The sequence below is a fragment of the Peromyscus californicus genome, unplaced genomic scaffold (assembly GCF_007827085.1).
Source record: "Peromyscus californicus insignis strain IS unplaced genomic scaffold, ASM782708v3 Scaffold_22__1_contigs__length_63687245, whole genome shotgun sequence".
NCBI classification, from domain to species: domain Eukaryota; kingdom Metazoa; phylum Chordata; class Mammalia; order Rodentia; family Cricetidae; genus Peromyscus; species Peromyscus californicus.
In genome coordinates, this window is record NW_026294525.1 from 18,201,776 (window position 1) to 18,214,849 (window position 13,074).

The 13,074-nt window shown below is 42.3% G+C and overlaps 1 protein-coding gene across 1 annotated transcript; it reads right to left on the reverse strand.

Annotated features, from left to right (window-relative positions):
* Positions 1-5,934: 5,934 nt before the first annotated feature.
* LOC128118784 (non-POU domain-containing octamer-binding protein) lies at positions 5,935-8,073 on the reverse strand. Its single transcript, XM_052751598.1, has one exon. The coding sequence runs from the start codon at positions 7,932-7,934 to the stop codon at positions 6,516-6,518; it is 1,419 nt and encodes a 472-aa protein (XP_052607558.1). The 5' UTR covers positions 7,935-8,073; the 3' UTR covers positions 5,935-6,515.
* Between the last annotated feature and the right edge of the window lie 5,001 nt (positions 8,074-13,074).

The window sequence follows — 13,074 nt, forward strand, 5'->3', positions numbered from 1 at the left end:
CGTATAGAGGGGAGTTGTTATTTTGATCAGCATTTTCATTTCAAGGACTTGCATGAGGTCAGCCTTCTTCAGTGTGAGTTGAATTCTTTAGGGATGATGTGGGGGATGGGCAGAGGGGGCAGCGCTGTTGAGGAAACTTCTTTAAAAAAAAAAGTGACCTGCAGCCAGAGTTTTCCTGCCTGGCCCACAGTCAGGGCAAATCTCTCTCACCTGCCAGTCCCACAGCCGTCAGACCCGACCAAGTAAACACAGAGACTTGCATTGGTTTCAAACTGTATGGCCATGGCAGGCTTCTTGCCAACCGCTCTTTCAGCTCAAATCAATCCATTTCCATAAATCTACACCTTGCCACATGGCTCGTGGCTCACCGGCATCTTCACATGCTGTTTGTCATCGTGGCGGCTGGCAGTGTCTCTCTGACTCAGCCTTCCACTTCCCAGCTTTATTCTCCTCCTTGTCCCGCCTACACTTCCTGCCTAGCCAATGGCCAATCAGTGTTTTATTTATTGACTAATTAGCAACACATTTGGCATACAGAACATCCCACAGCAGTGACCCCTCTCTCCTCTCCTTTTAAAAGGTCACATACGGCTGGGCGGTGGTGGCGCCAGGCAGATCTCTGTGAGTTCGAGGCCAGCCTGGTGTACAGAGTGAGATCCACGACAGGCACCAAAACTACACAGAGAAACCCTGTCTCGAAACCCCCCCCTCCAAAAAAAAAGGTCACATACAATGGCAAGAAGCACCCCTCGTTCTGGTGGTATAGCTCAAGGTCATGGGCGGAGCAAATACCACTGCGGACTTACTGTGGTCTGCTTTCAGATCTTAGAACAGACTGGCACATAATTCATTCAGTTCCATCCATTCCTCTCCATTTCTTCTGATATTTGAGTATAAGCTACTTAATCTAGGTTTTGTACACTAGACTGAGAATGAGTAAAAGATGAATTTCAACGTGAGCTCTGCTGATAAATTCATACATGGTTATAGATAACAGCCCAGTGTTACTATACCCAGGTTTTCTTTATACCACGGTGGACAGATTAAGTTTTCTACAATGGGTGCAATTAGAACTCCCATGAGACATGATTCTCTTACAATGTTACATTGCTGCCTCTCACTGGGAGTAGAAGTGTGATACTGTCCCTTGAATCTGGGCAGAGTAGTAATGACAGAGAAAGACATGTATAGTTATGTCAATTCCAAGTGTGGACTGCAAGAGGCATTGGTGCTTTTCCCCCGAACACGTCTTGGTCTCTGAATCTTGCTGCCGAGCTGTATGGAGCCCATGTCACCTGAGTGTTCCTGCCAATAGCTTCCCTGAGGACTGGGCAGGGGCCCAGCATTTTGTGTGAGACATCCAAGTAAGAAAGAACCCAGGGGAATGTCTGAAACTATCACATGGCTTCTTATAGTCTAGGATGAAATGGAAAAGAAAGTAACAGGCTGAAGAAAGAACTGTTTTGTTTAAAGGAGCCAGGATTTGCTATGTTTCAAAGCATCCTCTTTTTTGTTGCCTTCTCTACACAGCAAATGATTATCGATCTAAGAAATGACTTTTAAAAGATCAAATCTATGGTAAAATGTAGTAAAAGTTTCAACAACATCTACAACAAAAAAAATGGCCCAAGAATGAAGCTGACAGTGTGGCTATATGAAAATGTTTTGATAAGATCTTAAAAAAAGAAAAAAAATCAAAGTGGTAACTCTCAAACAGACAAGGGCCCACTGCACCCAACACAGTCACAACACTGTCTCCCAGGAGTTTTACCAGTTCCCAAGATCAAGAAAGGATTGTCTCCAAGAGATTTGAGAGATATGGCCTCTTAAAATGAAGTAGATTGTAACTGAATATACCACATGCAAAAGTAGTGCACACACACACACACACACACACACACACACACACACACACACACACAAGATTTGAAAGAAAATTACTTGGTGGAAATACTACCAACATCCCCCAAAAGAAGAGACATTCATAAGCCGGGATGCAGGATGGGAAGCCAGTTCCTTGGTGGAAAAGTTCAGCCTAGAGAGCAGAACAGACGAAAGAGTCGCACCAAGAGCCACAGTCAAGAGTGAGTCAGGGTGACTGAACCCTAATCCAAGAATCGGCGATATGAGCTCAGTTGGATTTAAAAGTTGCTTTGAGACAGTGGCTGCTTTGTTCCTCCAGTTACCATATCTGTGAATGATCACGGCTTGTACATGAGAAGGACTTGAGTTCACTTGGCCAGAGGATGGACTGACCATACCTTCCCAGGTGGCCAACGAGATCTTCCATATGGTAGATTGTTGCATGTTTCCTTTGAATTTGGCTAGTCGTGTGAGCACAGAGGATATATAACTTAAGATGACACAAGAAGATAGAGTTTCATTCTGGTCTTTCTTGGGATGCTTGCTCTACAAACTCAGATGCTAGACTATGAGGGAGCAGCTGAGGCCACCAACAGATATTCTACTAAGAGCCTCAGAAAATAAACACCCATCCAGTTTTACCTACCAACATACACACAAGAAGTCTTTCAAAGGCATACCAGAGCTAGCCATTCTATGATGGTGAAGTTTAGGTGAAGAACCAACCACCTGTCTGAACCCAATGAACCCTAGAACTATGAGAAATATTATGACAGTCTCTTAGTCTGAAATGATTAATTATACAGCAGAGAGTTTAAACAACTAGTTCACTCACATCTGGCGCTAGGTTCACTGTTACTGCTTTGACATAATTTGTACTTCTTTCAAAACACGTAATAATATGTATTATCTAAGAGGACAGTGGGGCATAAATCCCAGAAATATTGCCAAGTGCTTAATGATGCTCCTCCAACAGAAGTTTTAAGTATATATGTGCACACACATATATATGCATACATATATTATATATACACACATATATGTATACAAACACACATTATATATATAGTATCAATATCTCCAGGGATTACTAAAATCTGCAGATGCTCAAATCCCTTATATAGTAATCGCATAATGTTGGCATATAACCTATGCACATCCTTTGGCACTTTAAATCCTCTCTAGATTACATATAATACGACTACAATATAAATGCTGTGTAAACAGTTGTGATGTTGCAGTATTTAGGAAATAATGAGAAAAAGTCTGTAAATGTTACTGTGCAGATGCAATCACTGCAAGTTAGCACAGAGCACACCTCAGCAGCAGCAGCAGCATCTTAAAAAAATACTTTCGTTCTGCGGTTTGTTGAATCAACAGATGTAGAGTCCATGGATATGGAGGGATGACTATGAGAGAGAGAGAGAGAGAGAGAGAGAGAGAGAGAGAGAGAGAGAGAGAGAGAGAGAGAGAGGCTTTCAGTGTGAAAATAGTTCCAAATCCTGCATAATAGCTTCTCAGATATAATTCAGAACTTTTGCATTTCTGCTGACATTCTTATTTCTTGTAGGTTTTTTTCCCCTGAACTTGGGTTTTAATGATAATCTTACTGCTTGTGGGCATTTACACTATGAATTTTGAGAGTAGCCTTTGAATCTGAGTTAGAGGGATCTCATCACATTCAGCAGCTGAATAGTCAAGCTGTAGGACTTGCCACCCTTCCTGCTGATAAATATCTTTAATCCCATTCAAGTCTATTACACTTCGAAGGCTATTTATAATAAGGTTTGTCCCCGTTATCAGTTCTATTCATCCTGGTCACCAGAGCTTCCCAAATTATTCTCCCTCCTTTTAATAAATTATCAGAACATAATTTGTTATGTATCAAAGGTGTACTTGACCCAGGTTCTCATGCCCTCTCTCTAGAAGCAGGTTTCTGAAATACTTCCAATTTCTTTGATACAAAGATACAGGCAAAATTATCTGTAAGTTCAACACCAGTCCTGGGAATTGGATTCCAAGGACAGGCTTCTGTGTGGTGTAAACTGGGCTAAGTGACAGAATACAAGAAAGAGAAGTGGGAACGCAAGGATACTGGCATATATCTGAGATTGCTTAATTGAGTTTGGACCCATGCTTGTAGGTCCAGGTTGTAGAGAGAACACAGCACTGTTAGCCTGATTCCTGAATTTTCAAGTCTTAGAATCACTTAACACTATAAACTAACTTCTCGGATATTTTCATCATCTCTTTCTAGTTGTTCTGCAACTAAACTATAACACTGAAAAATACAGTCACATAATAGCAAATAATTACATATATATATATATATGTATACACACATATATAAATGTCACAATGAAACTCATTTCTTTGTATACTAACCCAATAAACAAAAAATATACACACACAAGACACACATGTCACGTGATGTGTGAGAGGAAAGCATTGCTGGCTGTGGGAAATGCAGACCAAGTTCAGTCTGACTCTCAGGAAGCTCACAGAAAGGAGTGAGCGCTCTCCTACGGCTTCTGCAGAATGCACATAGCCAAGCAGCTTGGCACCAGGAGTTTACAACTTTATGCTCTGGAGAACAGGAGTCTGGTAGCAGATGTTAGCAGGATTGAGGCCTCAGGGCCGCAGCAGAAGGACCTATTTCACACCTCTCTTCTAGGTTTGTCTGTGTCTATCTTCCTGTCCTCATGACATTCCCCCTGTTTACATCCTAATGCCTTGTTCTGATAAGGACAGCAGTAACACTGGTGTAGAGTGTGTCCTCGCTTGGACTAGATTGGCTTTGTGAACAAATTATCACTGAATTGAAGTACTGGGAATCTGAGCACCAGCACGTGGGTTTCGAAAGAAAGAGGTGGACAGAATTCTGCTCATATTAAGTCCGGTTGGAAAGTTAAAAAGGAAAAGGAAAGCTAAAAAAGAAGACCCACACTGCAGTGGTACGTGACCTCACAGTATTCCTGGAAGGTGAAAGGCCATGCACTTCCAACTCAGCACCACTAACATGGAGCCAGAGATCTCCAGAATTCCACAGCCTCCATTAGCAGGGAGGGAACTCCAGCAACTCTCTCACCTCTAACCAGATGATGTGATGATCTGCTTGATGTCCTTCCTACTCGGGGGCTCCAGGACTGATGTCATCCTGGGCTGCCTCCTCTGATTATGCCAGGCACCAAAGGCAGCCCTGGCTTCCTGCATGCTGAATCTCAGAAGGCTGTGGGAAACCCTACACCACGCCTTCTGGAAGTCACGGCCATGCCACGTCCTCACAGCTTTTGCATCTTTTCTGAATACTCCCTTTACACCTTGTCCCCTTTGAAACTCTGTTCTCCCTAAAAACACTGTTTTCACTGATGTCCTCTCTCCCTGTCAAATAGTAGCCATGTTCCTATCACTTGGCTCAGTTTGGAATACCAGAACTGATTCGAGGAGGCATGTTTGTTACTCTGAACACGACAAAAGTTGTTCCCATTTCCACCTAATTACAAATTCCATCAGTTAACCCTACCTTACTCTTCATCTCTGCTATATGGAACGTTCCTCTCATTTGAGTCAGCAGTGAGGTACAAGCCCTCCAAAGACTCAGGGACCCTCATGGAACAGAGCATGGAAAGAGTGTAAGAGTCAGAGGTTGGGGAGGACTGAGTCAAACACCTTCTCCTGGGTGTGGCAGGACTACTGCACTCGTGAGCACACAGCAGTTGTGGTTGCCGACGCAAGAGCAAGCCGGTCAACATTTTTTTTTTTTTTTTTTTTTTTTTAAAGGCTTCAAATGTATTTTAATAAGATGATGCTGCATTACTGCTCCATTTCTCAGAAAAATTTCAAATTGAAGGTATCAGGAACAAATCAAACATAGTACACCAATAAAAAATGCACAGCGTAACTACCTAAGATAGGCAAAGCTAAGAGCTACTGTCAGACCTTCAACACACAGCAACCCTGTTCCCAAGATTGTACTAGGCCTATCAAGAAAAGCTGTGAACAGCAATATCATAGACACAAAAGGTCATTCATTCTTGAGCACATCTTACCCAAGAAAAAGATGGAGGCAAGTTAACACAAGACTTATTTTTTAAAGATATATACTAAAATGAAAACCTCTAAGAGAAAATGTCTTCCTTAGGACATGAAGGGGTTATATATGAGATATAACAGAACCGTATGTATGCTGTAACCTCTGTGGACATGTGTCTGAATTCTCACCTGGGAGTGAATGGAGGAATTGGGCTAGGTCATTGGAGGATGTTTAGGTTTTGTGGTATATATGGCAGTGTCTCTGGGGTTGAGGGGAATAAAGATGAAACATGATGGACAAAGGAAGAAGAAAACAGGAATGGTCAAGATTAATGGAGCTCTCTGAGTTCATTTTGCTATGGTTCTCCAGTCCCTCAACAATCAACACACTTCAGGAATGCACCAGACAGCCTTGATAAAGCAATATACCACAGACTTTGATTTGTTAACTACCACCCCTCCCTTGCCCTCTGCCTCCAAGCATACTCCCTAGAGTAGTACAGGCAGGGAAGACCTATCTATTGGGAAAACCCCTAACACTTTTCCAGGGTAGAATTCTTGCTAGTCCAAAAAGGGCCTTTCTTTTAAGGGTTGCGGGAAACTAGACACTGCAACTTTATTTAGTATCGGCGGCGTTTATTTGGAGCAAATTCAGCTCCAGGAGCTGGGCGGTTGAATGCAGGAGGAGTTCCACCAATTGCTCCAATTCCTTCCATTGTAGCAGCTTGGCCGAAACGTTCAGTTGTTGGTGGGGTCAATCCCAAGGTTCCATCTGGCATCATAGTGGCAGGTCCTGGAGGAGCTGGGGTACCAGTTGGTACAGGAGCAGGGGGCATGGCGCCTCTATTGTTTATGCCCATAGCACCTCCCATAGCCATTTGGCCCATCCGTAACTCTTGTTCTCTCGCATCAGGGAAGGTTCCCTTGAATCCTTCTTGCTGTCGCCGCATCATTTCTTCTTGTTGCCGCCGCATTTCTTCCTCACGGCGCCTGCGCTCCTCTTCCTGCCTGAGCTCTAGCTGCTTTCGTTTCTGAACCTCTTGGTTATGCAGCTCCTCCATTCTCCGAAGCTCTTCTTGACGCCTCATCAAATCCTGCCTCATTAGCATAACCTGGTGCTCATGGCGTGCTGCCTCCATCTCCATCTCCAGCTTTTCACGAGCCTCCTTGATGTTGCGGTCCACTTGATCCTGCTGTTGCTTCTCCATCTCAATGAGTGCCTTCCAGCGCATGGCATACTCATACTCAAAGGATCCAGGCTGTGCAAATCTGGGTGGCTGTTCTCGTTCCTTGTGAAATTGCTGGTTTTTTATAACCAGCTTCTCTGGAAGTCCCTCCTCATCATCTAACTGGTCCATAGGCTCCACAGTTACAGGCCGAGGAAATGTGGTAAGCAAAAAGGAACCTTCACTGCATCTATCCAGAGCCTTCCGAGCAGCTGGCTTCCCTGAGAACTCAACAATGCCTTTCCCTGAGGGCCTTCCTCGGTCATCCACAATAACCACAGCCCTCTCCACCTGGCCAAACACAGAAAAGGCTTCTTCCAGCAGTTCGTTGGACACATACTGAGGAAGGTTGCGGACTGTAAGGGATGCACTGTGACAAGCAAAGCGCACACGTAGCTGCTTTCCACGGAGTGGCATATTATCCAACTCCACTTTGGCAATTTCTGCTAGGGTTCGTGTTTCCAAGCGAATAAAGCCAAAGCCTTTATCCTTATGAATGAAAACTTCGCCTGCTTTCCCATATTTCTCAAAAAGTTTCCTCATTTCCTCCTCGGTGATGTCAGGGGGAAGATTGCCCACAAAGAGACGGCTTCGCTGGGTGAAGGTCTTCTCTCCTGGTTTCCTAAAGTTCTTCAGGTCAATAGTTAAACCTTCATTCTGGCTGCTGGCCTGCTGTCCATTTGCAGGTATTGGTGGGGGTGGCTGCTGCTGTTGCTGTTGCTGCTGCTGATGGTGCGGCTGGTGGTGATGTTGATGATGCTTCCTTGGAGTATGGTTCTGCTTCTCCAAGTTAAAGGTTTTATTGCTCTGCATGTTTGCACCCTTTACTTCGACTTGAGCACAGCAAAGAGTCCTCTCTAACCTCGACTTCCAATGCCCACAGTTCTTTGCTCAGAGTAACGGCGACGCTGCACGGCCTCCACCGTCCCGAGAAAAGAGCGCGCCGCCGGTCAACATTTTAATATGAAGTTGTAAGTGGTTTCGGAACCCCTGTCCCCAACTGAGGAGCTACAGACCAGTGGTTCTCAACCTGTGGGTCATGTGGGTCAAATAACCCTCATGCAGGGGTTGTCTAAGACCATTGGAAATACCAGATATTTACTTTATGGTTTATAACAGTAGCGACATTACAGTTATGAAGTAGCAATGAAAGTAATTTTGTGGTTGGGGGCCACCACAACATGAGGAGTGGTCTTATAGGGTTGTAGCCTTAGGAGGGTTGAGAAACACTGGTCTAGATGGTTGTTGGCTTCCTGGGCAGGGACAGCTGGTTTTCTTGAAGGATTTGGCTTCTGGCAGGTAGACTGTACTTCAGTGGGTGGTACCATCCCCAGTACATGGATAACACAAGCAAGAGCTGATGGGTTATTAAATTAAAAAGTAAAAGAGGTCATGAAGTTGGGGGCGGGTAGTAGATGGGGGAGTGGATTTGGGAGGAGTTAAGGTGTGGAGTGGGGGGGGCCAAATATGATCAAAATATATTATATGAAACTCTCAAGAACTAATAAAAATATAAAAATGTCTTTTCATGACATAACAACTTTTTATTCTTATATACCAAGGCCATCTATTAATGCTTAAAGAAGTTTCGATTTAATAATTTATAAAATTATTTCCATTATAATCATTTAATTTTTCTATCTATGCAGAAAATTCTTGGTTGTTCAGTTTTGTGACTCACTTGCCTTTCTTCCTCCTGTGTCAACCATTCATCCCCACGGCCACCATCCTTAGACTTACTCCCAATACCGCCACATGGCTTTCACTATCAGCATCTATCACCATGGCTTTACGGATTTCTGGTTCATCCTTTAGGGTTCCTCTCTAGACCATCAGCTCCATCAGCTGCTATAATTCATCCCTCTTCTCTCTTTCCTCTTCTTCATTTCATCTTGACCTCACTGGTCCTCATGTCCACTCTCCTTTCTCCCCTATTAAGCTAAGCTAAAATGTATAATCCTTACGATAGTTCACACGCAAGGAACGTTAATGTCCTCACTAGCTCTCACTTTCGTTTATCAGCCAGATAACCCACAAGCCCCTTTACTTCCAGTTCTTCACATAGTCAGCTCCGACAAGTGGATGGAGGACACAGCCTATGTTTTTTGGGCTCACTTCAAATTTACATCCTTGTCTCTTTTTCTGCTCCAACTTCATCCAGCCCTCTGGTGACTTCATTCAGCTTCACAGTTCAATACTTTTAGAAAATACTTTTTAGCTAAGCATCATGTCACATACTTCCTATAGAAACACCATATATATTTCCAGAAATATAAAATTTATATCACACATGAAGGGTGAAAGTTATTTTAAATGGAAAAAGTAACTCTGCCTTTAAAGACAGAATTCCCTTTTAGAAGTCCTTTACCAGTTACATCTGCTACTGTACTTCACAAAGTAATTAATCAAAATTCAGGAAACTGAACTTTAGGAAACTCAACCCTCACTGTAACTAATGAGTTTGAAAGATGCTGGAGCTGGGAGTCCAGCAAGATATCCAGAACATGATTCTTCATTAATTAAAGAAAAAAAGAGGAATTTCCCACAAAGTGGCTTTACCAATCTTTTAAAGAGAGGATGCCCCATTTCTGTTGCAGGGTCTCTCAGCCAACTGCGATTCTGCTTTAGACTTAACTTTACCAAGGTTCCCAAAACCCAGAAGTGCAGACTGAGATGAAGGCCATGTGCTTTCCGGCATAATCTCCCCATCCCTGTTCATTTCTTCTTTATACTACTGTTTGTGACGATTAACGGATGACTGACATAATTTCCAGACTGTCCTGGAGAATTTCCTCTGGAAACCCCTTAGGCTGAGTTTTCTTTCTTGGGGACTTTGGTTGCCAACTGACTCTCGTTCCCACTCACAGGAATGCTCACGTCTCCAACCTCCCTGGGTCAGACATGGTGGGTTATTCGGGGAAGGATGGTTTTACTCTTTACTTTGCTTGACTTTTCTAATTTATTTGGGATAAAATTCCTAACACTCTCACTTATTAGTTTCAAGTTACTTCATAGTTTTATAACATTTCCCTTAAATTTTTAACATTACATTTGTTTCCCTCCTGTCTTATAAAATCAAAATACTAATGTTATTAATTTTTCAAAGATTCAATATTTGATTCTCTTAATAATCTTTATTATGTCATAGGCTAATTCTGTTGTTCATTTTCTTTTCGAGACATGTTTTTTCTGTGATGTTTTGGTGCCTGTCCTGGATCTCGCTCTGTAGACCAGGCTGGCCTCAAACTCACAGAGATCCGCCTGGCTCTGCCTCCCGAGTGCTGGGATTAAAGGCGTGTGCCACCACTGCCCAGCTCTGTTGTTCATTCTTTAACAGGTTAAGTGGTATGTGGCTTCATTTTTGGACTTTCTTTTCCAGTGTTAAAATTTCAGTTGTATTTTCCCTCTCAGAGCTCTGCTAGAGTATCTCACATGTACTGACAAAGAGCAAGGGTTTATGTTTTGTTCTGAGGGTCATCATATTTATCTCTAGGTTTATATATTTTGATATTTATTCTTAGCTCTAGGAGATATAATGAGGTAATGACTTTTGAAACACAGTGGAGTGTATGTGTCATTTTGAGTGTGTGTTTTTGTGTGAGCATGTGTGTAAATGAGTGTGTATGTGTGAGTGTGTGTGTATGTTTATGTGTGTGTGTGTTTGTGAGTGTGTGCACACGTGTGTGTGTGTGTATGTGTGTGTGTTCTCTTTCACTTTTTGATCCATCAGTGTGGTCAGAGAATGTGGCCTTTATGGTCTATATCCCATGACCTTTCCCTTCCAGTTCTGCATTATAATTCAGTGTGTGGCCAAAGCTTTACAATGCCTTTGAGTGTTAAAAAAATACATATTCATAAATTTTTGAGAAAAAATATTCTATTGCAGTTAATCAGATCAAATATCATGTTCAAGTCTACAGCTGAATTTCTTTCTGTCTGATCTATCGTGTGTGAACAGAGGTCTGCCAACTGAGTCTTTTACTATTTTGTAGTGAACTTTTAAATATCTAAAAGCGTCTTTTGTCCTAAAAGCTGCATTGTGGTTACTGGAGGGTGTAGAATTGGTTTGTAGACCCATCTGTGGCTGATGTTGGCCCTGACTTTAAGAGGAAACATTATCTTCTCAGGGTCAATTTTCTTGCTGTCAATCAATTTTCTTTGCCTCTCCTTAGACCCAGATGTGCATTGAACAGCTGGGTTATTTCTAGTTTCTCTTTACATTTTTCCCAGAAAGGAATTTGCATTGGACATACCACCCAGGGAAAGAGTCTTGTCACCTCTAACTCTGGTTTTACCTTAAAAAACCATACAGCTCAAGATTAACTTGAGCAAATACCCTCAGGTTAAACATTGGTCTCAGTAATCAGTTTACATTTCTGGCTCCCACTTCTAGTCATTTTCAGACTTTGTAAATTTTTAACATTCTTTCCATCCTATATAAGCATTTACAGCTTCTAAAAAGGCCTATTACTTTCAGTTCTTTTCAGAGAGAATGTCTATTCAAACGGTATAGTTTACCATTTCAATATTGCCAAAAGAAAAACTATACATTTTTTTCATATTTTTTCTATGAGTTCCTTTCAGACCCATAAAACCCTTTTTGGGATTGACCCTTGTTTAGCTGAATCATCATATTGAAATAATCACAGCTTTCAGAAATAGCAAGCTGTGGGTTTGTTCCTGAACTTATTTTGTGGGCTTACATCTTAGATACATATGAATGTGAATTTTAGTTTTATAAGAATTGGAAACAAATCTCTTTTAGCTCTATGGACTGAAAAGAAAGACTTATTTTATGTGTAATGGTATTTTGCCTGCATGTATGTTTGTCAATCATGTGTGTACCCGTGGAAGCCAGAAGAGGGCATAGATCCCCTGGAACTGGAGTTACAGATGGTTCGAGCCACCGTATCTGGGTGCTGGGAATCGAAGCTTGGTCCTCTGGAAGAGCAACCCACTGGTGTTCTTAATCACTGAGCTATCTCCCCAGTCCTTAGTCCGCTGTGTTCTTAATAAGCAGGGCTTTACGGTATAACTCATTTTTAGTAATGTGAGCCAACTCAAGTTCTAAAGGAACTCCTTTGATTCTAACCAGGAGACTGTAGGCATTAAAAATAATTGGTGAAGACAGTTAGGAATTATAATAATACACTATACATGTTATTTTATATATACATATATGTACGTAGTGTGTATGTGTGATCGGGGAATTAATTGTGCGAGTCTGTTCTCCCCTTTATAAGGAAAGTCCCTAGACTTAAACTGAGGTCATCAGGCTTGGCAGCAAAGTTTTTACCTGCTGAGTCATCTCACCTGCTCTAGTTAATGCCTTTTTAAGTCAATTCCTTTTTCTTCCTTAGTACAGGAAGAGAAAATCAAAAGTTTTCTGTGTTTGAAATTTATGAACTGTCATGAACGTTCTTTTCCTCCATGTTAACACGTGAATAAGATAGCTGAGGAGCAAACTAATCTCTCCCAAGGGACCCCCATTCTGACACGAAAATGAGGAGCAGACGTCTCAGTTCAACATCTAAGAGGCTCAGGTTCCACGTAAATGACCTGAGACTTCGGAAGAGCTTTGTACAGAGACAATGCCGGTCTCAAGTGGGGGCTTTGGTGGGAGAGATCACAAGATGTCATTTCTTCAGTTTAATAATCCATTTAATACCATCTTTCAATCCCATTTCATGCTCAGTAAAGCAAGAGTAAGTGAACCCTTTGCTGACACTGGTTTTTGTGGAAGAGCCTTTTGTTTATGAAGCGGAGGTGACATGATCTTATCATGGCCCATCATCAGCAGGGGCTTGCTCTGACTCCCATGCAAGCGATGTTTTCCTGGGATCTGCGCATTCCTCTCAGAGCCAGGATGCCTGCCCTCTGCTAAAGTGGCCAGATAACTCACGCTGGCTTTTGAAACAAAGATCTATTTCCACTTTCTGCCTCCAAAATCTCC